We start from the raw sequence: 26,832 nt of genomic DNA, 5'->3' as shown, positions 1-26,832 counted from the left end.
TAAATGTAAAGAGCCTTGAGTGGTCATCAAGACTCGAAAAGCTCTATATAAATACCATTCATCACTTTATTATAAATTCCAATAATACATTTCTAACCATCATCTATCTTTAAGAAAAGTTGTAATTTTTACACGAGTTTTGCTGATGTGCTTTTTACAAAAACAGGTTGGTTCCAGCTAAATGTGTGTTGTTGTATTTCCTCGTCAGACATGTGAGTGGCTGCTCTGATGGAAACGGTGCAGCCTACAAGTAGCTTTAAAAGCAACTGCACTGCTGGTAATATGCTGTCCAATGAGAACCAGCTGGGCCTGTTCCTCCGCTGAACATCTCTGCTTCATCTTGAATCACTTCCTGAGGCACACACACACACACACACACACACACACACATGCATATATGAAGAGGCACTTGCAGGCCCACTGAGGAACCCAGTAACCAGGTGATAATGTAAAGTGTACATGTGTTAGCAGCGCTGTACACAAGCACACACGTGCACGTGCTTGCACACAGGCCACAGCTTTAGATCCTCTTGCCAGGATCATTTGGGGTGAGCCTCACAAGTGTTTTCGGGGGGGGGGGGGTTAAAGTCAAAGGTAACCGATCCTGGCAGGCACATGGACAGTGAAATTCCACTCATCACAGCCTCCAACAAATCATCTGTTCCATAACTCCCCTCACACTTCCATAACCCTCGGTGTCAGATCAAAGCCTCCGGTGAATCATCACGCATCCATATACATTTGGCCGCGTTTTCCCCATTTTCATCCGTGTCTTTTCTCTCTTTCCTCCCCCTCTCAGAAACTGTTTTCTGTCTCTCACCACCTCTCGGTCTCGCTTCTGGCCTCACGACCGGTCATCTTCTATTTACGAGGCCTGAGACGGGGGGGTGTGTGACAGCGGAGAGGATCTGGGCTTATTAAGGCCGCGCCCTCCACCCATGTGGAGCTGGTTTTTGAGGTGTCGAACACAGACAGAGCTACGTCATCTCGCTCGGCTGAATTATGGCTCGAGCTCATCTTTGATCTGAGAGGCAGGTCACCCCTCCACCCCTCCACCCCCTCCACCCCTCTCATCACTTCTTTTTTGCTGCCTCTGCCTCTTTTTCTCCCCGGTCACCTCTCTGGAGTTCATGCAGGAGCCACAGCCAACAAATACTCAACTGTAGTAAGTGTTGGATGAGATGAATCCACATACTGGATACCAGCAACCAGGATAAAAGACCTTAAGGACATTGCCATTCCACAAACCTCACAGAGGTGCATTGAATAATCTGATCAGGATCATGATTTGATATTTCACCAGTGAAATGAGAATAGTGCCAGTGCAGGTTAAATGATTAATTCACCTTTTTTCACATTGTAATTTACTGTGGAATATGATCCTGACTGGATTCCAGTCCGTTTGAGAGACTGTGGGGAAGTTGTCATCCTGACTTTTTGAATAGAAGCCTGATTATCATTGCCCACAGCATATATACAGTGGAAAGAAAAGTGCTGGCTAGGGGCCCCTGCTCGCTCTGCTCCTTCTTGTGAAGTGTGTATATGTGAAGCCCGTACCTCTCAGACACTGTGCAGGATCAGACCCTTATTCTGGGAGTCTCCCCTGGGGATGTAGGCCTCTCGCAAGCCGAGCCAGGGAGCAGGAGGTCAGAGGGCATAATCAGGCAAAGTGTGTGTGTGTGTGTGTGTGTGTGTGTGTGTGTGTGTGTGTGTGTGTGTGTGTGTGTGTGTGTTCTCCTGCATGTCTGTGCTCCTTCTTTCAAGCAAAAAATATCCGAGCTTTGCTTTAATATATCCATGTGTGAAACATGACCTTCTTCATAAAGACGTCGTATGAACGAGAGCACTTGAATGTGGCCACACTCAACCTTTATGCAGAGGTATGCCAGGGTCTGAATTAAAAGTGTGACAGTCACCATTACCACCAGAGCCCAGAACACAAAGCAGACCAGGTTTCCTGTCGGCCAAGGGCGCATTCAAACGAACACCAGGATACGTGACCAATACCAAGTGAGCACTCATGGGTTTAAAGTACGTCGTTCAGCTTTCAGGAGGTATTCAGTTCCAGCCCATTTACAGTGACCAGTCTCCCCGGATGTGTCAAACACACAGAACATGGGCTCATGTACTCGAGATGCTGTTGTTTGATAATTTTCTAATACTCCTGTGTGAACTGAAGTGTGGCCCTTCTCCACAGTGTGAATTAGCCAAATTGCTTCCTAATAAGAGGCAATTATTCAGCACAATTTGATTAATGATAGAGTCACATTAACAATCGAGGCCTTGTTTCCATAATATATTCAGTTTCATGAGGGTTATTTATCCCGTATTAGAGAACATGAAACATATATGATCTCTTATTTTAAAACCTGGTGTTGAATGCATCATTTTAATATCGTTAAATCTGAGTGATTTTCTTGAGAACAAGATCATGATTATATATTTTCCACAGGAATAATCGTGCAGTTCTTTCACCTCACTCTTTGGTCTCGTTTCTTCCATTTTAAATAAAAGATAAAATGACTCCAGAACAATGGAGCCAAAGAGATCTCTGTGGGTCAGTCAGCTGATTTGGACAAACCCAACATTTTGGCAGTGGATAGATTCAGCTGCATAATGTGAGCCACCTGTGCGCCGCGCTGTGCGAGGGAAGCAACATGACAGATGAAGAAGTGGACCGCTGACAAAACGCACGGAGGAATCCGCAGAAACCGGAGAGCTGCTCGGTTAGTTTAAGCCTCTTTCCTGTTTCACTTCCACATTACAGGGACCGTGCAGGACGCGCGGCCTTGATTCGATTACGCATCAGGCGGATGGATTTCTCGCAGCAGCCCCGCGGAACCTGTGCGTAAATCGCTCTCTCCGCAGCGCTCACAGTCCACATCGAAAACCCCAGTGTTTACTGTCTGGATATAAAAGGGCCTTGGAGAGGGTGCGCGCACCGGAGCGCACAGCCTCAGGACTCCGAGAGCAAATGGATTTTATACAGCAGTTAACTCAGTGGTTTTATTGACCTGCAGCTCAGACTGATGTTTTATTATTAACTCAAAAACCCCGGAAGCCTCTGATGCGTTTCAGGGATATTGTTGAATATTTGGATGAAAGAATAATGTGGTAAAAAAAATTGTTTAAATATGAAGTCAAGTTTTAAACCACTTATTTATTACATATCCATCAAGAATAATTCAAGATAAATACAAGTATCCAAAGATGTTAAACTGAATATATTAGGCATATTTTGTAATAATACAAATACATTTTTATCCAATTTGGTATCTAGGCCTAATTCAAAAGGCCCTTTTTAAAACACTGTAACTCTCTATCAGAAAATGTCCGTTTGACGGGACCAACTTCGCACAAAATGAAAACCGAAACAAAAAGACCCGTTTCTGTTGCTTTTTGACTAATACGCTCGTCTTCCAGTCACATCCCGGACACGTGAAGCCAGGAGCGGTCCCTCCTGCTTATTAGCGGAGCAGGACGCGCACTGGCTCCCCCTCCGCCCTGCAAACCACTCCCCTTCCACCTCCAAAACTATTTAGCATCCGAAACTGGGATGAAATTTCCAAAAAAGTTTAAGGAAAAAACTTTCTGCGCGAGGAGAAGACGCGCGTGCCAAGCTCAAAACCAGAGTTCCCCCAAAAGCACCAGGCGCACGAGAGAGAGACCGAGAGCGCGCGGGGACACCCTGACACGTTCCCCTTCATCTGGACGGATATCTATACATTTGTGTCACCACGGCTTCGACGGTGGACAGCGTGTTTTCCTCTCTATCCCTGCATTTCTTCAAGAGAGGAATGGAAGAGGGCTCCAGCTGCCCGGCGTCCCCTGCGGACAGCCTGGTGACCAGCGAGGAGGAGCTGGACCGGCAGGACAAGCGCTTCGCGGCGAAGAGGAGGCTCAACAAGAAAACCAGCGAGGACAGCAGCGGCGGCAGCAGCAGCAGCCCGGGCCCGATGAAGCGAGGCAAGAAGCCGAGTCCCAGCAGCAGCCAGTCGTACGAGGAGCTGCAGAACCAGCGGGTGCTCGCCAACGTGCGCGAGAGGCAACGGACTCAGTCCCTGAACGAGGCCTTCTCGTCTTTGCGCAAAATCATCCCCACGCTCCCCTCGGACAAACTGAGCAAGATACAGACGCTGAAGCTCGCCTCCAGGTACATTGACTTCCTGTGTCAGGTGCTGCAGAGCGACGAGATGGACAACAAGATGTCCAGCTGCAGCTACGTCGCGCACGAAAGACTCAGTTACGCCTTCTCCGTGTGGAGGATGGAGGGCGCGTGGTCTATGTCCGCGACCCACTAGCAGCCACAGACCGTCACTGAATGCCAAAGCGGTGGGTACCACAGGGCTGCAGCCAGGACCTGCAGGGTCCTTTAGCAGAGGAAGAAGTGATTTAACAACATTACACTCAAGGCAATGACTGATAAATAATATAAACTAGTAATAAACATTCATGCACAAACATATGAGACAGATTTAAAATTGTATTCTGTGGATTTTACTCAGAAATCCACGCGCCTTTCTGCAGAAATCGTGCGTAAAGCTGTGTTGTGGTGTTTTGGTCACGTGTCTTGGATTTGGAAGGTGTCCTTTGTAAACTGCGGCCTTTTGAACACTGACCAAACACACTCAGATGACAGAGAGGGACGCAGCGGTGCGCGCTTGTCGTGCCTGTGCCAGATTTCACACCGAGGCCTCAGCGTCTGCAGCTGGATGCTGCTGCTGCTGCTGCTGGTGACAGCTGATCCAGCAGAGTACACACGCTCATAGGGTCGCGGTCCCCTCAAGGATCCAGATAAATTTAAACGAAAATCCAGATCAGGATGTGGAGGAAGAGGAGGAGGAGGAGGAGGAGAGGGACCTTGTATCTGTTTGGAGAGCAGGATTATAGGCGCATGGGAAATAGGCGAATTTAGACAAATAACAGGTTTGGAACTATTTCACGCAAATGAACAATACGCTTCCACCGAGTCTGCCTATTTTTTAAATTAAGTTTTGCAGCTCATCTCGATTTTCTCAGTTTTCTACAATTAAAAGGGTAAAAATACAAAAATAAAAGACAAACCAAAAAGCAGCAGGCCGCATCCTCACGCAGCTGTATGGAGCCAACGCGTCACTTCCATCCACAATAGAGAGCTTTCCTGTGAGGAGACCGCAGGAATGGGCAGCTCGGCTGGATTTTGAAAGTTCAAGCCAGTGAAAGGCAATAAAAACACAGGCCCCGTATTAACACGCAGCTTTTTTGTGCACGTTCGTTTGCGGATTCGCAGGATCCGGTTTTCCTCTGTGCACAGTAAGATAATATATCATGCCCAAAGTTAACGAGGTATAATTATCACTGAGATGTTAAGTTGTTGTGTTTTTATCGTTTGGAAAAGTGAACTCCACTTTGCAGCACGTAGCACCAGAGAGAGAGAGAGAGAGAGAGAGAGAAATAAAGAGAAATACATTTATACATTTATCATCTGTTTTGTTATCAGCAAATCGTCATACGTTGAGTTTCTGTGAAAAATAACCTGACAGATACAAACAGAAAAAAAATTCAATTCAACACGAGGCCTCAGACTTGACCCCTCCACACCAGCTTTAACAAAATAAAAGCACAGCAGATAGTGTAATGCGAGCTGTTTATGTCAGGACTATGCTCTTATTGGAAGGTTTTGATTGGGTGATGGTGAATAACACGTTGGAGTTAAAGTAAGCAGAGGCTGAGTTTTGTTTAGTTCTCGTGGGTCTGACATGTAGTTTACAGAAAGGCTTTGTTGTCTTATAAACACACACACACACACACACACACACACACACACACACACACACACACACATCAGCTGCATTATTATAGGGATTTTGTGTAAGTACAGTAAATTTGAATGTGCATTTTTTTCCCCCTGCCTGAGTTGAATTCAGCTCTGGAAAATAACACAAATAGTTTTTCCTCAGAAACTCGGAACATAAAGGCCTGAATTAGCTTTTCAAGGCTGAGAGTCGTAATCTCATGTCATTCCTAAAATATGTGCACGAACAGAAAGAAAAGAAGAATTATTATTACGGGGAAACTATTAATTTTGTTGCATATATTGAAACTGGCAAAAAATAAAATAAAATAAAAATATGATTTTATTCGTAGATGTGGTTTAAAGGCCTTGCGAAAAATAAACGTAAAAGTGAACTTATTTGATATATTTCTATAATAACTCTTCTCCGAGGAAACAGATTGTGTTGTTGTAGGACCGAACACTATTACAAGAATTTACACAGGTGCAAAAAAAGGAAAAGGATTTTTCTTTGAGTTTAGCTTCTCTGCAGCTGCAGGATCACACTCAGACAAACCGCCTCTCTGCTGCCATGTGGTTTCACTCAGTTCACTGGATAATCATCGATTCATTAATGACTTCCCCCATCCCAAGTGAGCCAGTCGACGTTAAACAAAAATATATACGTGTGTGTGTGTGTGTGTGTGAATATAAAGTGCATCTCAACCCACATGTCCACTATTCTAATGCGTGTTCTTCTCCCTCTGTCCCCTGCAGACTGTTTACTTCTACCAAAGACCAAAGGTGTTGTTGAAGAACCCATCGACCTCAGAGGCGACAACCTGTAAGATAATGTGACCCACAACCACCAAGCCCCCGGGAGCCTGCGCGTGGACCCGGAGTCATCACAAGCGTTTCTGACTGTACGGAGCTGTGCATGTGTGTGTGCATGTGTGTGTGCATGTGTGTGTGTGTGTGTGCGTGGTAGGGTTATGGGGGTCAGGGTGAGGAGAGGAGCCAAGAGGCCTAAGGTGTGTTTGTAGCTGCAGGATCCACGTCCTGTATTTCATGCAAAGCCGTCCTTTAATCACAAATTGTTTTTTTGGTTTTTTTTAATGAAGGAGATTTATTTTGTTTTCTCAAAGACTTTAAACCCCCAAAAATATAAATATATGAATATAAATATAAATATATATATATTAATGAATGCATATTGTACATACCTGTGTAAGTGCGCCTGTAGCTTGTAAAAAGGGACCAATGCAATGTTCAAGTCATTCCTGCATGGATTTATCTTCAGCAAGTCTCCAAACACTCCGTCCAATGTACATTTTCTTCTGTTTTTGCTTATTTATTAAAACACATATTTTTGAACAAAATATGGCTGATTCATCATTATTATTACTATTACTATTATTATTATTATTATTATTATTATTATTATTATTATTATTATAGCTGTACAAATAAAACCTAACACCATGTAGTCCAGAAGAATAAAAGTGTCTTCTGAATTTGTATCCAGCAATATGAAAATTCAAAGTAAAACATTTAAAGCAATGTGCTTGTCTATTTGGTTGTTCTACAAAGTAAAACAAAAATAACAACACATAAAAAACCAACAGTGTGTTAATTCCAGTGCTGAGTGAGAGCAGTTGCCCTTTTTTCTTCCCCTTCCTCTTGTTACGGAAAGAAAACAGGGGGACCATTAAAAAAAAATACAGCTTCATTAACAGTGGAGGGAATTTGAGCCAGTTTCAAGCTCTGGCTTATAAAACGCTCGTCCGCTCAAATAACGAGGACTGATTTCAAATGGCCTCCGGGCCCTTTAACGAGCAGGAGCCCCAACGCGAGCAGATAAGGACAATAACTCTCAGCCTGCAGCTCCGAAAAATAAAATAACATTAAATAAAAAAAAAATAAGAGGAGCGAAAGAAACATTCCTTTGAAACTCTCTCCCAACAGTCAAAGTGTTTACATGTCGTTTTCCCTGCAGACGTGGTCAGATACAATCTAAACAGTGAAAGGGGCTCATTGTTAACGCGGAGCTGCTGCACTGTAAATACAGGTCGAGGAAATCTCAACCACCGCGAGTTCAACTTTTAAATAGCTCTGCAATTGTACCACCAGCAACACAAGCAGCGGCCTCCCAGTTTACCTGCAGTGGATCTATATACTGGGATCTAGATGGATACAGTTTTATTCCTCAGAGAGACGATGCTGTGGCTGTGAAATCAACCTTCAATGTCCATAAGTAAAAGTGTGGAAGTATCAGGAAGTCTGGCAGCTTGTCTGATCAGTGAGGAGGAGGGAGGTGGAGCACACCTGCAGCCATGGGGGGGGAGCTTTATCCTCCTCCTGGTGTGTGGAGATGCTGATGCACCAAACTCACACTAATAGAGATTACACACACTACATGTAACATAAATATTCGTGTGTGTGTGTGTGTGTGTGTGTGTGTGTGAAGCAGGAGAACTATTTGATGTGAGTGGTTTGCTTTGGTGGGTGTTTCACTGCTGATCGCTGAGAGCAGGAATCACTTGTTCTCCTGATTGACTCGAGTTAAGAGACACAGAATCCGTGTCATTCATCTAAAGGTCGTCTTTTTAAAAATGTGTTACAGCTACATGGCACCTCTGTGCATGAAGCCTGTGCACGTTCTGCATTTACATTTACACATGCTGGTCTGTGGGGTCCTGACAATACTCAAATGATCAAATATCATATTTTCTATTTAATCTCACTCAATATTCCTGCAGCCACTTTTTGGATAATTTCTAACAAACATTTACAGTCACATGAAATCATTTCCTTTTCACAATAACTTAACAAATGCCACAAAACACTTGTTGCCCTGGTGGTCTCACATGGTGTCAGACGGCCCCTTCCTACCTCGGCCGGGCTCGATCCAGAGGGGCCCGTTTGATACCTGCTCATTATCCCGGGCCCTCACAGCTGAGCAGCACAGAACCACCCGGGGGCCACTGCTCCAGCGGTGCGAGAGATCCAGATGTTTCCCGTAAAATCAGACGGAAAAAGCTACAAAACTTTAATTTGCAGTAAAAAGGGAATAAAGTGAGGGTTTACACTCCGTGCGCCTCAAACGGTATTCTGTGTTCGTCTGGTTCAATAAAAAACTAAATCCCAAGGTTAGCCTTATACCACTTTGCAGGCTGATGTCGGCGTGACTGAACTTCCCCTCAGTGTGTGTGTGTGTGCGTGTAGGTGTGTGTGTTTGGCAAAGTTGGAAGTCAGCTGTGTCGGCTGCCACCACAGCAATAAGTCTTGAAATAAGTATTGATCCTTCTCTGTTTATTCCCCATCGTGGACGATCACTTATCAATAATAGAAATCATGATGAACACATTAGATTTTTCTTTATTTCCAGCACAAGAAATGGGGAAGAACAGACTGTATGTTTGTAAAAGAGAAAATAAAACAAAGGCCTGATATTGAAAGTGAATCCAGTGAAAATAAGTTTAAATTGTATTTTCAGCTGAGAAGTTTAAAAAAAGTAAATTAATTTTAGTTCAGTTGTTTTATTTGACTAAAACACTGCAGCTGCACTTATTTCCTCCAGAAATCTCGATGCCGACTGTTCCCCATGAGAACGACTCTATTTGCCCTCTGCACCGAACATAGATGAGTTTGGTTTTGGCCTCGGTGCCTCTGCAGATATTTTGACGTCTAAACTAATAGAGCGATGAATCCTGATGCACATGGTGAACCGACAGAACCTCACACAGAGCGGAGGGGAGAGAGAGAGAGAGCTGCTGCTGCTGCTGCTCAGAGGAACCTGGCAGAACCCGGGCTGCGGAGGCCGCCTGGATGAAGAGGAATTATCCGAGGTTCTGGCCTGTTTCTCCAGCTCGTATCCGCCTTCCCCTCATTTCATCAGTTAATCAGACTCCTTAAGACTTTGATCCTGCACGTAAGGCCCCTGCCACATTTTCATCAGGCCTCAGGAAGGTGATTTCTTTGCTTTAAGGACTATTTCCCTGAAGTCGGTGGGCACACAAAACTACACACATATTCACAATCGAGTGCGGCTCAACCCAGCTGTGCTGATGGAGGGGAGGGGGGGGGGTTCACGGCAAGATTCACCAAACTGCTCCGGAGATTTAAATAAACCCCTTCTAGCGAGAGTCTGTAGATATCGGTTCAGAGCCTCAAACCAAAGGTGGATGTAAAACCTTAGAGAGGATTTACATGCTGTGAAAACAACACGACATTTGCTTTTGCTGAACCTGGAAGGACTCTCACACGGAGCTGCAGGAGAACGAGCTCTCATACCTGTGGATGTGTCGGTCAGTGAAGAGCTCGGCCTTCATCTCTCTTGCTGCTGCTGGAGTCACTGACCCTGTGAAGGCAGATATTCTCCATGTATGGTCGCAGAGAATGAGAAGATATGATACCAGCGTGCATCTGCAGCTTTTGTCAAATTAGAAAGAAAACACCCAAAATGCATCTTTCACTAAAGATCATCAGGTCGGAGTTTTAAAACTGGCAGAGTAACATAGGATGTAATGATGTGAGTCATAATCAGACTAAACTCTGCAACATGTGAACAGGAATATGAATTGAAATATTCTATTAGCAACTCATTTTAACACCATCATCTAAATAAAGTCTTATTCTGAATGAGCTCAACAGTTTTAATATTAGTGTCCATGTAAACATAGTCATTGTGTCTTTTTTAAGCCATTTTTAACATTTCCTCATCTCCACTGCAGCACTGGGAGGACACTGGGATGTGTGACTTCCCTCTGTGTTGATGCAGCTTCATTATCTGTGCATGATTCACACGTGTGTTGTTCTTGAATCGCAGAAACTTTGACTCAGATCCTCCAGGCTGTGTGATGTGTGATGTGGGACTTGGGGGTCGTCCATGACCAAACAATAGACTTATCTTGTTCATGTCATAGGGAATAAGAAAATACAAATCTAAATGTGAAAAACAATGACTACACAGAGTAATATTTGACCTGCAATTTGAAGATGGTCCTAAAGTATTTATGGGAACGTGTGTGTGTGTTGCATAGCTCTTGCTCTTGGCTCTGAGCCTCTGAGCACATCTTCTTTTCTGGCGTTGTCCGCAGTCCATCTGGTCTCAGCTTACACACACACACACACACACACACACACACACACACACACACACACACACACACACACACACACACACACACACACACACACACACACACACACACAGTGCAGAGCAAACTGCCGTGGACAATAACAACGTTTTAAAAACTGCTCAGTTTCCTTCGTCCGTTCCATTTGTGAAATGCTCTGTATTTCTGCACCGGCGTATCTGCGGTGTTCACACTGGGCGGGTGAAGAGGTGCACAGACTCTCACTGGTCATGACATGTCACTGCCCACAAGGTTAGAAACTACCTGACTTCAGGGATTTGGGCCAAATGAGATGAGGGACATGGAGACGATTACATTTCACCATCGTCTCTGCTCTTACTGGTTTCACCGTCTCCACAAACAAAGGCCATCAACAGTAATGTCATTCGTTTTTTCCTCGATGTACGTTGAATTCATTCTTCTCTGCCAGACACTCATGAGGGGTTTGCTCAGGCATGTAAGAATCACCGCTTTGGTCTTATCTTGGCTCTGCACCGCTGCTCGAGCTTAAGTTTTATGATAGAAATCGCTGGCCTGATAATTTGCCATCACCGTGGCCACAAGAAAAACCACGGAGCCGACACTTTCCCCAGTTCTTTTCTTTTTCCCCTTCACCGTTTACATCTGAGAATCGGTAACAGCTCCAGCCTCCTCTTCACCTCCAGCTGTGAAACTTGAGTCATCTCCAGGTGTCGGGAGGAGATGGGGGAGGAAGAGGGGGGAGATTGGAAAGGAGGGGTCCTACGTATGTTTGTAGGGCGACATGCCGGCGTCCCCCCTCCTGCTTTGCTCTTCATTAGCACCGGTGAAGACCTCGGGGGTCAGCAGAGGTCAGTGGGTCACACACCAGTTCAGTGTGTGTTCAGGAGACGCCCTTCTCCCTAATTCAGCTTCGTTTTTTTCTCCTCATTCATTAAAGGAGAACTTCTGATATGTAAATGAGGGATATTTACATTTAACTTTGCCAACATGTAAGAATAAGATTCCAGTTTAAATAAGAATGACACTCAGTGAAGCTTGTATCTCCACCAAGGACCAAGTGTCTCATCAAATCCAATGAAGCTGCACCAAATTTCAGTTCCATAGATGTGCCTGATATATTTTCATCAAGATGCATGAATTCCCTGGTAAATGGTGAAAATGTTGAAAAACTCCCAAAGTAAAAAATAATTCATGGATCTGCCTTCTGATGAGTTCTTCCCCCGATCCGAACCACATCCTTCCACCGAGTTTGGTATTAATAGATCCAGTAGTTTGTGCATAATCCTGTTTACTAACAAACAAAGAAAACTATAAAATACAAATATGTATATAAATACAATAGCAACAGGCAGATGTACTTGGGAGTTTTACCAACAGAACATATTTGTGTGATCTGGCTCGTGTTGCTATTCACTCTCTAATGTGTTTCACCATAAAGGTCATTATGGAGTGGAGGTGGAGTTTGGTGGAGGTGAAGCAGGAAACTGTAACTGGGTGTTCTGGTTCATCCTGTGACTTAAAAACAAAGCGAAGGGTTTTCTGAGCGCCACTGACCTCTGCACCGCCGCTTGAACTCTTGACACCCAGGCCGACGGTGACCCGGCCTCAGTGTTATGTTTGCACCAGCTCCTCGGAGCCTCGCGTGTCCTCGTCCCTTTGACACTCCACACCAGACTAAACACTTACAGTAGCAAGACAAGCAAACGCTGCACAGCTTTGCAAATACTCTATGGATCAGAGGTCGCAACTGGACCGATGAAAATTCCACTGGAAAGAAGAGCAAACAGTGACAGACACTACATGGTACATGCTCGGAATAAAACAACGGAAGCTGGAGATTAAAAAATGAATTTGACTTCACATTAGTCTGATTCTTTCTTTAGATTTTCACTTTTCTGATGCCCAACGTACATGTTTGTGTGTCGGTGACTCAAAACAGATCCTAATGACTCTCGTGTGTAATTAGTTTTATTTGTCATCGCAGCAGCTGGCGAAAAAACCTCATGGCCCATTTCGAGTCAGTCCAACCTGCAATTAAAAACCGTGGCGATGAGCACAGCTGGGAGGGTGAAGCCTCTTTCAGTTTTTTTGGGTGGACGTGTAATGAGAGAGCAAAGTGACACTGCGTGAAGACGAGCTGCCGCAGACCCGGCTGCAGAGAAACAGGAGGGAATATAATTTTTAATTTGGGGCGGGGGGGGTTACCAGATTTCAACCCTTTGTTGTGGCGAAGAGGCGGCCATCTTGTGGGCTGGTCTTCAGATGGGGAGGGGGGGGGGAAAGTTCAACTCTCAGGGCTCCACCTTTACACTGACCCGACCTCGCCGAGGGGGTCACGGGGTTTGTGTGTCGCTGCGCGGCCGGAGATGACGAACGCGCCAACGCCTCCGGTGATCTGAAGGTGAGACGGGCAGTCTGCGTGTCAGGAGGGCGCTTGTTTAAATGTTTCCAGCCACTGAGGAACCATAAAGAGAACAAGCTCCCACCCTTACATCATTCTCTTTCTTTTTTTTAAAACCCCATCAGAGCTCAGCATCTGTATGACGGTAAATATTGTCCCTCATGTCTGTTTAAACTCATTCCCCCCCGAGGATCCAGAGATGCGCTCCTCTTCGTTTGCCTTTGACCCAGCGCGACGTCTCGGAGCTCCGTGATTTACAGAGATTGTGACAAGGGCCACAAAGCTGTATTATTTACACTTACTCACTAAATTCAGGGTTTGACAGGGAAGCGGAGGAATGTGTGTTTATTTGAGGGGAGGTAGGGCGGGATCGGCCATGTTTGCCTTTGGACTGTTGTCTTAGCGTTAGTTCCGACACCAACAGGGATTCACTACTGTTTATTTGGACACTGGCTCAGACCTTTGCCCTGTCCAAATGGGGGGGCTAATCCCAGTCAACGCTACTGTGGGGGGCCTCGCTACCATTCCTCTAACACTGCCTCCCTCTGGACCTGAAGGGGAACTCCTCTAATTTACACACATCAAAGTGTGTTTACAGCTCTTGAGGAGAACTACTTGTCATTTGAGTCTTTGGGAAAAATAGAGAATGAGGATTAAACTGAGGTTGTGGAATGAACTGACTTCCTGTTGCCTGTTCGTCATCTCTGCTCCAGGCTGCACCACAACCTAATCACTGAACTATTTTGATCAAGGTGCATTGTGGGTAATGTAGGCAGCAGTCTGGTCTGTTCTACGAAGAATGTAACTGAAGTAAAGCCTGATAATATTTGAAATTGCACTAAACTGATATTTTAGTGTTGTCATTTGCTGCCATAACTTTTTTGTGATCACATCTGAAGGAGCCTAGTCTCGCCGCTGTGACGCAGTCGGTCTTCACATGCAGACTTGGAATGTGTGGCCCCGAAATTCTGCTGCATTGCATTGTTTCCAATTTATATATTTTCTTAAATAAAAATCTGTGCATTATAAATGCAACAGTATAAATGTACAATGCTGAATGCAGTCTTCAGCACCTGAGCTGCAGAACCAATTGCTCAGTGGATGAAGTCACAGTGTTGCAGTGCAGGTGACATCCTCAGTATCGTCCTTCATGCTCGACAGTGACACACACACGTCCCCTGAAAGTGAACAAACCTTTTCTTTGCAAAGAAAAAACCAATATCAAACATTATCAACATTAAGAGCAGACACTTCTGTTTTTTTTTTTCCAAAACAATACTTTATATTGTAGATGTCAAAGACAACATGTTAGAGAAAGGTTCCCCAGAAAAATGTACTATTTCTGTAACAACGTTGGAACGAGTCAAAAAACATAACTGATAAAAAACAAGAATATGCATTTTATACATATGTAAACCTAGAACTGTTTTTGAACCACAGTGGTCATAGTGATAATTGGCTTATTTACTGGAATGGACAACTGTAACAATAACCAGGCAACGTGATGAAGCCCTTTAATCCGTCCGGATGTGACTGAGAACAAACAAGTCTTCCCAAAAGTCTCACCAGAGTCACATCCAGCCTGGTGTTCAAAATAAAAAATAAAAGTCAATTCTGTTGTCGCAGTTTACAAAGTGTCCCCTTAAAACAATTTGCTTTTCTACATAAATACAATTAAAATCTATCGTCTGTGTTACAAGTGCTAGATACCTTTTTTTTTTTTTTTTTACTCATTTTATGTGTCAAATATTCAGCTGAAGATCTTTCAGATTTTGAAGAGTCCATATGCTACAAGTAGAAACACGACATGGAAAGCGCCCGAGCTCCTCCCCAGCAGAAACACAAAAGCAGTAAAACAAAAACAAAAAAAGAGAGATAAGACAGTCTGGATACAGTGAAAGTACTAACGTCCTTCAGTGCTCGATCCCTTGTGCTGACATGTGGTATGAGGCAGAGGGAGAGGCAGGTAGGCAGTGCATGCAGACATATGGATCATGCAGAGAGAGAGAGAAGAGGAATGGAGTGGAGTCGGACCAGGCCGCATAAATAAACACACCGTTCCTGGACCTGGCTGGACTGAGCTAGGAGGGTTAGAACAAAGAGAGGTGCCCCCTCCCGATGAATGGAAATTATATCTAAATGGAATGTCACTGCTTTTTCTTTTTGTTACTAGACATTGTGTTAAGACTAACAGTGAAGACAGACGGCCCGGAGAAGCCAGAGTGTGCTAGTTTTGGCTCCTCTCGACAAACCAAAGCATTCACCGGGAGAAACCCAATGACTGGCACTGCTGTGCAAAGGTTCTGGGAATGTTCTGGGCTGAGTTACCATCTGATCGACTGTGCTTACATGCGCAGAGACGTCAACAGATCCCAGTCTAAGTGATACTGAGCACAGCGTGATGATGTGTCACGATAATGTGGACGTGGTCCTCGGAACAAATGATCCCAGAAATGACACAGAAAGCACGAGAGGAAGTAAAGTCTTTCCAAACCGCACGAGATAGAACTTAACGCCTAGACCTCCTTTGTGGGGCACAATTTACTGCACACGCTTTCCTTTGTTCTTCTAAATGTGGACGGTGCTTAAAATAACCTTTGACCTCTCTGGCCATCTGCAGGAGCCATGGGAAAGGACGTCATGGAGGTGATTTAGAGACAAGTGACATCAAAGCTGCATCTGCAGAAAGAGACGGCGTCACTGGGACAGACGAGGTCAGATGCATTCAGTCAAAATGACCACATTTACTTTACTTGTATCTGAGTGAGATTTGGCCATTTGAAATGTGAAACCTCCTTCTAAAGATATATTAAACTTGTTAGAAAAAATAATTGTTGCTCTATCAGGAGAAGTCAGGAATGGTTTCTTTTAGTGTCTCGAGAGAAGGGACAGACTTGAGGAATCAAGCACCTGTGATCTTTTGGATCCAGGACAGAATTAATAAACACCAGGCCATCAAGATTACACGTGAATTCAAAGGAATGTTATTTCAAAATAAAAGGACACGAGGCCTGATAACAAATAAGTGATCAGGGGAAGAGTAAGGCCACGTTCCAATTCAAACCCACCCTTCCCTTGTTTCTTACTCTTGTAAAGCTGTGAGGAAGAGGAGCACGTTTTTTGTAGATCTCTAGAATCCAGTTATTGATTTTTTAGTTACAGTCTTATGAGTGCCAGCCATCTACACACATACATGAAGAAAAGTGTGGACTAGTATGAACGCGTGAGGCTGAGCGGAGGTGGTCTGCACACCGACTTTAACAGTGTCATGGTGCATTATGGGATGGATGAGGCCAAACACTTGTCATCAGTGTGGAAAGACAAAGAGAAAACCAGTACAATGCTACTCAACACGTAACAAACTGTAAACGAGTACAGCAACGGGTGTCGTCAGTAACACCTCAGAAAAGAGCCGACCGTATGCAGGGCCCATGAAAAGGATCATTTTCAATACAGACTTCAAAAACAAGATCATAGTATTTCATGATGTATAGATATATATAATATACTCATTTCTTTTTTATATATAAATCTACTATGAACAGACAGTAAATACACAATTGGCCATCATTGTACAAAGTAGAAACATCTGCATTCCTGTCCTCCCCCCCCCCCCCCCCAAAACCCAGAAAACACAGTCGTGTAATGTCCACGAGAATCCTCACCTTTCCTTTATGAAGATCAGAAAAAAAACAAAAAAAACAGCGGAGAGAGGGGACCAAGAGTGCAAGACAACAGGAGGACACATTTCAAAAAACACAACGACGTCACTGGAGTCCAATGAAAGGGCAAGAAAGACAAAGAGACACTGTTGGGAGGGACAAAATAAAGTAGAGTAGTCGTTAAGAGGTGTGTGTGTGTGTGTGTGTGTGTGTGTGTGTGTGTGTGTGTGTGTGTGTGTGTGTGTGTGTGTGTGTGTGTGGCAGGAATACTCAGGAGATCATTGTCCTATGTACAGTAAACAACAGTGAACACCACAGCACTGTTTCTGTTCAATGAGAAAACTAAATACATTAAAACATGACATTAGTCCTTTTCCAGAGGAAAGAAAGAAAGAAGGTAGTTGCCCAGAGGCCAAAACACATGTTGGAGTGAAGGTTACAGATGAGAAGTTAACCAGTGCACACTGGCCACACAGTGCACAGCAGCTGGGAGTCACAACCAGACCGGCAAGACAAATAGGATGTATCTGCCAATATGGACAAACAGGGTTTACTACAGCAAGGCTAGTGGCTGGTGTTTCGTGTAATCTGGAAAAATCTAAGCAAACCTTTAGCTCCCTCTTGTTAAAAATTAGGATTTTACACTGATTCCAAAAGGATTCAGATTTGTAAGGCAGATCGATACAGTATTAACTTCTATATTTAAAATCTTCTGGAACACAAACCTAGAGGAGGATTCATGTTCAGGAGAATCTGGGACACGTGCTATATTGTTTATGCATGGCCTCATCCTAACTCTAAAAATATGTGTTTACACTTCAATATTTAGAAAGAGCAGCTTCACTGTGTATGAACAGATGTGCACACACCTGCCTTCACACAGCACCTGACATTTGGGGAGCAGATGTGCTTAACAAGGGGCATGAAACGTTAAACCAGCTGTGTGTGAAACACCCCTCTGGAAAATCCCAGGTGGTATGGTCCTCGTTACCATGGAGACACAGTGGTCTTAAAGAGACAAATCGTAAAAGAGTAAAATTGTTGATGATAAATTTGACTCTACAGAGATGATTGTCCACCTTTTTAGTTTTTCAGATGTCTTGTTGCTCTAGTACAGTGCATGCTACATTATTAACTGTTTACAGGAGAAATATTAATCCCACGTTTAACTTGCTTTTAAACTGAACCAACTCCAACCTGTGGCCGGGAACTACCCTCCGAAGTAAAGACTACCGAGGAAGGAGGAAGAGAAAGAAGGAGGTGCAGGGACAGACAGTTGGCTGGTTGCAGGGAGTAACAGGGGGGAAATGCCGAGCTCCTCCAGTCTATGTGCCGACAACATGCAGGCAGAGGATGACTTCTTAGGGGAGAAATGTTTGAGGGGGGTTGGGGAGAAGCATGTTCGTTCCCTAAACTGTTTTTTTTCTTTTTAAGGCTAAGTTCAACAGAAAATCCACCAGGTTTGTTTTTTCTTCTTCTTTAAAGGGCACAAGTGCACAGTCGTTTACTGTCAATCCTTTAGAAACCAGAACACCCGCTGACATGTCTCAGCCGAGGTCTCCAACCACCGCGTTGTTCCTTTCATCGGGGAACATTTGAAAAGAGGCAGGAATGATCGGTCCGTAGTGCAGAGTCACAATCACATCAGCTCCGGTGGGGTTTTTTTTTTTTGACAAAGGTTGAGAAAATGACGATAAAGCGCAGAGAAAAACGGAATAATAAAGACAGAGGCAGACAACTGCAGATCGTCTGTACATGGCTGCGACTGGCATTGAAAAAGTTTGTCTGTATAGTGTTTTAAAAGCACTGGCACTCAAGGCTGTCATTGCAGGATTGTTGAGTCAATCCTCTTGTATCCAAGGTGTTGTTGACAAGACAACGCAACACATTGGTTCTGATCAGTCTGTGTGCTGCTGATCAGTGAATGCGTCGCACATCCTCAGTGTTCCTGCTCCTTTGAAGCGCCACTCGCTCCGCTTGTTCCCTCCCGTGAGAAGATGCCATCTTGATCAGGCGGGGGGGGGGGAGTGAGAGCTGGAGTGGCGTTTAAACTGAAATTGACTGGATGAGGACACTGTCAGAGATAAAGTCTGAGTGGTCAAAAGGCAAGAGATGTTTCTTTACATAGGAACCTCCTCCTCCATCGGTTCCTCTTCAGCCCTGGGGGAAGAGATAACACCGTAAACGAGGTTGTAATATTATCCTCTTAAGCCATTTTCAGACATGAACATGAAAGGAAAACAGAAAAATGTCTGGAGCCAATTTTCTAGACATTTTCCGTAATTTGCTTTTAACATGTGAAGAATGCAGAAGCAGATAATCCAAGTCAGACACAGTAAAATGTCCAGAGCATTCAGCTGAGGGCTGGCATTTAAATTCTGCTGCAGAAATAAAACAATTTTTGTGACAGTGCCCTTAAACTGGGCAGGTTGTGTACATTGTATTTAGCCGTTAGCTGAAACAACCTGCCTACTGGCAGCTGGCGTGATGAGAGAGACTGAACCCTACAGACCATCAAACCAAACTCTGAGCTTCAAGGAACTAAAATGTACAGTTAGGCGCTAATTATCTGTGTCTCCATGACCGCACATCTTTGTAATTACACCTGTCGTATGAATGGTAACCGCAGCACAACGTACCTCTTTCCAATATGTTTGTTGGCAACAGACAACGAGGCCATGGCGGAGACGGTCTCGGCTTCCTCTGCGTCACGCTGGAGGACTTCGCTCAATGAACAACCAAGTGTGGAGGCGGAGCGTTGCAGTGAGCGCCAGTATTTACCTACAGAAGAGCAGGACATGGCAAAAGAGTAAAGAGTCATTAATGTGTGTGGATATCTGATGTTTGACGTCATGACGACTAATACGCACGGACTAGATGGACACTTTAAAATCAACCAACTATTGTTTCCAATTTTTATAGACATGATGTAGAATGATATGGTGATAATCCACTCACTTTGAACTTCAATAACCTTCTCCATGGACTGGACAGCGTTGGCATTTGGTCTCTGCTGCATCACCTCATCTGGAATGGGGTCCAACTGCAAGGAGGAGAAAAAACATCAGAACACATGGTCCTGGTTCTCATTCTCTCCTGAAAGTCAAACTTCCACATCGTACAGCGACGGCACTTCGTCCTCCCAGCGGTCGTGTCTTTGAGATTGTTCAGGACACTCGCTCTGTAATGTAACTGCTGCGGGGCAGACAACTTGACGCTAATGGCACTGAACCTATACCAACGGGGAACTTCAGCTGAAACATCTGGAGCCATTTCTGACATGTAGCGGGGTACGGCTGCATATGTATTTTTATGAATGTGACACACAGGTGTTCAGAAGGCGCTGCTCCAAAAACCCTGTGGAAACCCCAGTTGAACTAATGCGGTTCCCTCCTGGTTTAAAGGATCACTTGTGAATGTGGACGACAGCCCAGTGTTGAATCACTCCGAGAGGTGGGGAACGGGCTCGAGCTGCTGACACAATAGAAAATGGTCCTGCAGGTGCACGCCTCCTCCCACTCACTCACAGCTTTGCTACTCTTTGACACAAACTACACTGTGAGCTTTGTGCTGTGTCCCACTCCCAGGACACATACTAGTGTACACAGATGCACACAAATGGAAACTGCCCACTCACACAAATGCATGTATGCACTCTCATGCACACACACACACCTCCGGGAGCACTTCTAAGTCGATACGAAACTCTCCAAGCCACAATTCAGAAGAGAGGACAATTCCCAAATGTGCCTTTCCAACCCGGAATGATTCAATTTCCCCTTTGGCCGACTGCGAGTACGACACTTTCTCATCCCATTTTGTCAAACGGGCCCATTCAGCTCGACATTCCAACACAGACGGCACACATCCTTTCACTGCTCCATCGCCACCCCGGTGGAATAAAGGAGCAACCGAGGAACATGTGAAGAGAGACATAGGAGTAAAAGTGGGAAAAAATGGGTCTGGCCGGAGATTTTGGAGCAGAACACGAGGAAGAAGAGAAAAAAGTCATCGTCGGTCGGTCTCGCTCGGCCGAGGCTGGAAGTTTTCTTTTAATTAAAACAAATAGCATGTGGGAGGGGCTGGTGGGGGCTGAGAGGAAGAGGCAGTCTAGGGAGAGGGATACTTTAATCCTGCTGTGGCACGACAGGCTACATCATACACACACACACACACACACACACACACACACACACACACACACACACACACACACACACACACACACACACACACACACACACACACACACGTACAGTTTGTGCATGAATATTTACGTTGGGGTATTTGTTATTTGGCTGACAACTCACAAAAGCATCCAACAGCAGAATAGGGTTAATTGCATCTTTGGCTCGAAACAAATGACAAGCAAACTGTGGATTTTGTTTTATGACTGCACATCAACCCCTCTTTAGTCCATCAGTTTATCCATGTTACAACCCGATGATAGAAAGGAAGCTCTCAACTGCAAGTGCATTAACAAAGAGGAAAGTTGGCCGACAAAGTGAACAGTCTTGTTGTAACTTTTAAAGGTTCAGTGTGTAAGATTTAGGTGAAAGGGATCTATTGGCAGAAATTGAATATAAAATAATCCTTGTGATGTTTTCATTAGTGTGTTTCATCTAAATTGTAAGAATTGCTGTTTTCTTTATACTAGAATGGGGCCTTTGTTTTTAAATACTTTATATTTACATGAGAAGCGGTTCCTCTCTGCGGAGGCCGCCATGTTTTTTACAGTAGCCCAAACTGGACAAACTAAACCTTTCGAGTTTTTATGACAACTGAAGGCTACCACAGGAGGGTGAGGTGAGGGGTATTCAGCTGCAACACGCAACGTCACCACTAGATGTCACTAAATTCTACACACTGAACCTTTAAGAGGATTTACCACAACGAGACTCGCCAAATAATTTCAAGTAATGTGATATTCAACAGCTATTATAAAACAGCTGCCAACTTCTCACCATATACTTAAAGCTAGTTCCAGCCCGGCTCTTCTCGGCCCATTCTCACCCGGCTCCCCGTCAGAGCAGGGTCAGGGGTTCTCTGGGGTTTCCATGGGGTTTACCTCTGAGCAGGGCTGGACGGGGCCACTCTGTCAGCTTGATTGACAGCTGGGCCTCACGCTTATAAACTTTAATGGCTCTTGTCAGGATACTTCAGGGGCCCCCACCTGGCAGGTAGTGCAAACACACATGCACACACACACACGTGCATGTGCACTTTACACAAGCATACATTTGTCTGCCACTTCATCCATAGCAATATTTCTGTTGGCTGAGATCGTGGTCATGGTTGGGCCTGGACTTCTGCATCTTCATAGCCTGGATGTGCAGTAGACTTTGAAAGAGAAGTGTCCTCCGAGGGCGATTTGCTGTCATGGTGTTGACAGATTTCTGTGGAAGTATATTTTTCTTTGTGTGACACAGCTGCCCAAGCGCACAGGGTCCGAGCCAGCAAAGCTGAGACACCATGGAAAAGCCATGAGCTGAGATTGAGGAATGTGCCCCGGTAAAAACATTCCTGAGGGGAGGCTGAAACCAAAACAGTGGAAAGAGGAGGAATTCCACTTGTTCAGCAAAAGAAAAGTGCACAAGCCGTCCATTGTTTACTGTTGTGTCCATGTGCATATGTTGCCGGTCAGTAAAACCGGTTGATTATGTTATGCTAACTGAACGAGGTAATGACGTGCGTTGTGCAGAGCAGGTGACCTCTTTGGAAAGGGGGGGGTGTAGGTTTGCCTTGTAGTCAGGGGGTGGTGTGGAACAGTCAGACCCAAGGGGGGGGGGGGGGACAGGTGAAGTCGAGCGTCGTACTGTAACTGGAGTGTAAACACGCTGAATAACCTCATTGACATATGGTAACAATTAGCATATTAGCCTGTTGTTTATCAAATAATTGGTAACAACCACGGTTCAAGCTGGGCCAACATCTGTTTGCGAGCAATCATCAATTAGTCCCAGGTTCAGAGTTGACTGGTGGAGTCGCCAATGCATCATTCATGAGCTATTTAAGCGGAGAGACTTGACGATTACGCACTACAGTGGTGAGGGGGAATAAAAGAGCCTGTAAAGTCCATTCAACAATTTTCATCCCCCCTCTTTCCCAGCTAATTTGAGCTGTTTTCAAAGGAAACCTAACGCTCATTATGGCAGAGCTCGTCTTAACCTGCCAATAAAAGCTCAGATATATTTCTCACACTAGCAGAGCAGTAAAACACTGGAAGTACAAGCTACGCAGGAGGTGAGAGGATGTAAGGAACGCTTTAAGGATGTTTTGGCCCCAGTGTGGAAGCTGCCAAAATCTGCCTTTTAAAGACGGCCATACAATAAAAGCTCTGCGCACACACTAAACAAAGTGAGATAATGGTGGTTTCTTTATCATTTTTATTGGCTCTTACTGCTTTGCTGACATTATGTACCTTTAATTTTCAAACTCCTCAATATCTGTGAGACCCGATTCTGACCTGCTACGGCTTAATTAGGAATCACATATACTTTTATGCTTCTCGGTGATATGTTGATTTGTTTGTGGCCATCACCACAATATCACGATGATTGATGCTTTTCTTAAATTGGTCAAATCTTTCTTCACAGCACAACTGCAAGAAATTCATTCATCCCCTCCTGACTCCTCTGTCTCGCACTCACACTCACACACACACACACACACACACACACACACTAAGACTTGGTGGTATATACTGTACGGTACCATTCTACCCATATTTTAGGGTTATATGCTATAGTTAGATCAGAGATTTATGTTACGGTGACGTCTTGGATTCTGGACCCATCCAGACGATACAAACCCCCAGGCAAGTATGAAGCTTCATAAACAAAAGCACAGCTGACTGGCTAATCCAGCTGTGGTCCCATGCCTGAGCCTATTCATTCGCTCCATTCACAAACCCAGCCAACACACACAGACACACGCGTAGGCCTGTGCATAAACTAACATATACCACCTGGAGAAAATTGGCTCAGGAAACACAAGTTGTTGGCCACTTGTTGCCCATGGTCTGCTTTTGTTGCTAAATCTAGTTGGTGGAGCTAAATCACCACTTTAGGCCTAGAATTGAATCAAGTCTTGCCTTCAGATTTCTTAACATTTGCCATCCGAGGTTGACTTTTCAGCAGATGGAAGAAAGAAAAAAAAAAAACACCAGGCTGTTTTTTCCCTCTCCCTCAGGCTTCGAGCCCCCACTGACATTTCCCAGCGAAATTCCACGTCCATTACAGAGACCTTCGCTGGGATTAGGATAAAAACACTAGCTTCCTGCCATTTTGATCTGATCAGGGACTCCCCCCCCTCTTTGCTATAAATCATCAAAGCTCCACACAACTGATTTCATATAGATATAGCTATTTCTCAACAACATCTATATCAGTTTATCAAAGCTGTATTCTGGATAATGGGGCATCCTACACAGATATTTACTATGGGGCTGCTGTCAAGATACTTTTAAATGTGTTTTTATCCACAAAGTAAAAGCTAAAACATTTAAGCTTTACTTGAGGTATGTTGCATTCTAGAAATTGTAATTCTAATCAAGAAGAATAGCCCCTCTATACAATATTAAACTCATCCAGTACGGGTTTAGACTATGAAGACACACATGGGTACAGCTGCTTCACAATGGTTTCCTCCTTCCCGACTTAAAATTATTACTGTTTCCCTTTACTATCTGATTTGTAGACCCAGGCTGACCCTGTTGGTAGAGGTGCGAGGGCAACCACTTTCAGATGTGTACGAGAGACGGGGCCCCGGGTGAGAAGGTGAGAGGCGTGTCCTGCAGAGCCAGGGCAATTGATGCTCCCCGCCCCCTGCCGTCTTTCAAATTTTCAGCTCCCCGTGGCACCCATCCAGTGACCTCCCTCCAAACCCCTGCTGAGGCCGCGGCTCTGCAGGCTGCTGAAACCTAAGAAGCAAACCCCCTGATCTGAATCATTATTTCTGCAGCAGGGCGTTGTTGTGTGCATGGAGAGTGTCCTTCAAACTGCGAGTCCAAACCTCTGTGAGAGGAAAAGGCATCCGCCCTGCTGAGATGTCCTTGAATTCCTGAAACCTTACCAGCTGTAATGACAGTTTTATGCAGCTTTGAGTCATTGGTGGGCAAAGTTCAGGTAAATAGAGTTAACTTATTAGATAAAGTCTCTAGTTTGTGCAAACCTTGATCAGATTAGCAGAGCTGTTTCTGGGTTTTTTGACAGATTTGGCACATAGCAGAAAAAAAATCTCTGGGGCTAATAACTTTGCCTGCATGTTCCATGTAGAACTTGAACTAAGCCAAACAACGGTTCAACTGTCTGTGATGGCCAGTGCCTAGTTGGTTGCAGTGACCAAGTTTTACTGATGCGATCCTATTTTATTGTTCAGTTTGTTTTGCTCTTGCTCCAAGATCCACATGGAAAAAGGCCATGTGGGTTTTTTTTACGATTCCAAGAACTCATTTATAGCTCAAGCTGTCTGGAGGGGCTGGAACAAAAGGCCCGGGGGATGCACAGATACCGTCTTCAATAAGACAGATTCAGATATTAACATTGGCCATATTTAAAACTAATGTTGGCCAAAGAAATGATCTTATTTAATATTTGTTAATTACAGTGTGAATGCTTATTTTAGCATTTACGCAAAATGCCTTTAAGAGCATTGATCTCAAATGAAAACAAATTAACTTTTCCCAATGACGTGGTGCATTTTGCTTTTCATTAGATCATTACACTGTTAAACCACATCATGATAAATATTCAGACCACTTGTCTCATCTAAAATGCACTCTCAGGTATTGTAGATGCCTAATCAGATCTGCAGGACCACATGCATCAGTAGAACTGCTCATAGTGTCTTCGTGTGCAGCGGTTAATGGCTTCAGCAGGAACAGTGGCCTGTACTACGAAGCAGGATTTGCGTTTATCGGGGGTAACCTCAGGTTCAGTTCAGAGTTTTCAGTCCTATGAAGCTCGCTCACTTCTTATTGGGTAAATCACCACGGTAACTTATGCTGAACAGCCAACCTGCTCTGGAACAGGTGAACACACACAACAGATGCATCTCGGACATTCAATATCTACACACAGGTCACTAGTTCTAAAAAGATCAACAGGTGAACTTGAAGGCAGCAAATTCTCCTCCACAAACAACCAGTCACATCTTCTCTTCCCCTGGAACTCTGTAATCTCCATCCTGCACCACAATTAAGTCCTTTAACAGTAAAACCCTGATATATCTTGGACGCATATTCTGTGTGGAGAAAACGAGCGTGAGAGGATCCATCCAAAAAAGCACTCCAGCTTCTTCGTTAGCTGGAAGAAAAAAGTCCGCGGCTGTGACAAGCAGCTTTTCTGTTGTGCGCCATGAATCACAGAGAGCCAATGTTTGCTCAATTCCACAGCCCAACCTACACACTCCCACAATTAACCTTCTGCCTGGAAATCCTCTTGCTCTGACATAATAGAGCGTGTGTGTGTGGTGTTGACTTCCCAGACAGAGACCGTGTAAGAGAACATTAGACAAGATGGTTTTGGCTCAGATAAAAAAAGTGCTGTTGTTGAAGGAAGTATACAACCCCTCTCTGTGTGTAGCTGTGCAACAGCCTGTGACATTCTGCCACCACTGGGCGTGTGAGTAACCCACTCAGGGGACGCAAATGTCAAAGTGGCCTGACTTATACAAGGTAAAGGAAAGTTTTCTGGCTTCAGAAGATGAAGAAATCAGAAGATTCTTATCATTATAAATGTATCTTCACTTATGTGCAGTCTGTTCATTTTTAAAGTAAATGTATTCTGAGCTTACATCCATATTACAACTCATTCATTTGACAATGCATCAGTCCTGCTACGGATACAGCTCGCGTCCACACTACTCTGAGTTTTAGAGGTGCTACAATCAGAGAAG

At 44.5% G+C, this 26,832-nt stretch overlaps 2 protein-coding genes across 4 annotated transcripts in view; one reads left to right on the top strand and one right to left on the bottom strand.

Annotated features, from left to right (window-relative positions):
- The first annotated feature begins 3,565 nt into the window (after window positions 1-3,565).
- On the top strand, window positions 3,566-7,126 carry twist2 (twist-related protein 2). Its single transcript, XM_034574732.1, has 2 exons — window positions 3,566-4,332; window positions 6,530-7,126. The coding sequence occupies exon 1, from the start codon at window positions 3,798-3,800 to the stop codon at window positions 4,299-4,301; it is 504 nt and encodes a 167-aa protein (XP_034430623.1). The 5' UTR covers window positions 3,566-3,797; the 3' UTR covers window positions 4,302-4,332; window positions 6,530-7,126.
- A 10,444-nt stretch (window positions 7,127-17,570) lies between these two features.
- The window catches only part of hdac4 (histone deacetylase 4), a 112,324-nt gene continuing 103,062 nt past the window's right edge, over window positions 17,571-26,832 (bottom strand). For all 3 annotated transcript variants that reach the window (XM_034573599.1, XM_034573601.1, XM_034573602.1), the window contains 3 exons: window positions 19,894-19,978; window positions 19,575-19,716; window positions 17,571-19,095 (listed from right to left, as the gene is read on the bottom strand). In XM_034573599.1, coding sequence (XP_034429490.1) covers window positions 19,056-19,095; window positions 19,575-19,716; window positions 19,894-19,978 — 267 coding nt within the window. In that variant the 3' untranslated portion in view covers window positions 17,571-19,055. The remainder of the gene's footprint in view (window positions 19,096-19,574; window positions 19,717-19,893; window positions 19,979-26,832) is intronic.

This window comes from Hippoglossus hippoglossus, chromosome 21 (assembly GCF_009819705.1).
Source record: "Hippoglossus hippoglossus isolate fHipHip1 chromosome 21, fHipHip1.pri, whole genome shotgun sequence".
Lineage (NCBI taxonomy): Eukaryota > Metazoa > Chordata > Actinopteri > Pleuronectiformes > Pleuronectidae > Hippoglossus > Hippoglossus hippoglossus.
The sequence above is the reverse complement of the archived record's forward strand: the minus strand, read 5'-3'. Positions and strand labels throughout refer to the sequence as shown.

Bases quoted from the DNA above. Each gene is read 5' to 3' on its own strand.
- twist2 (XM_034574732.1), top strand. From the start codon at position 3,798: ATGGAAGAGGGCTCCAGCTGCCCGGCGTCCCCTGCGGACAGCCTGGTG.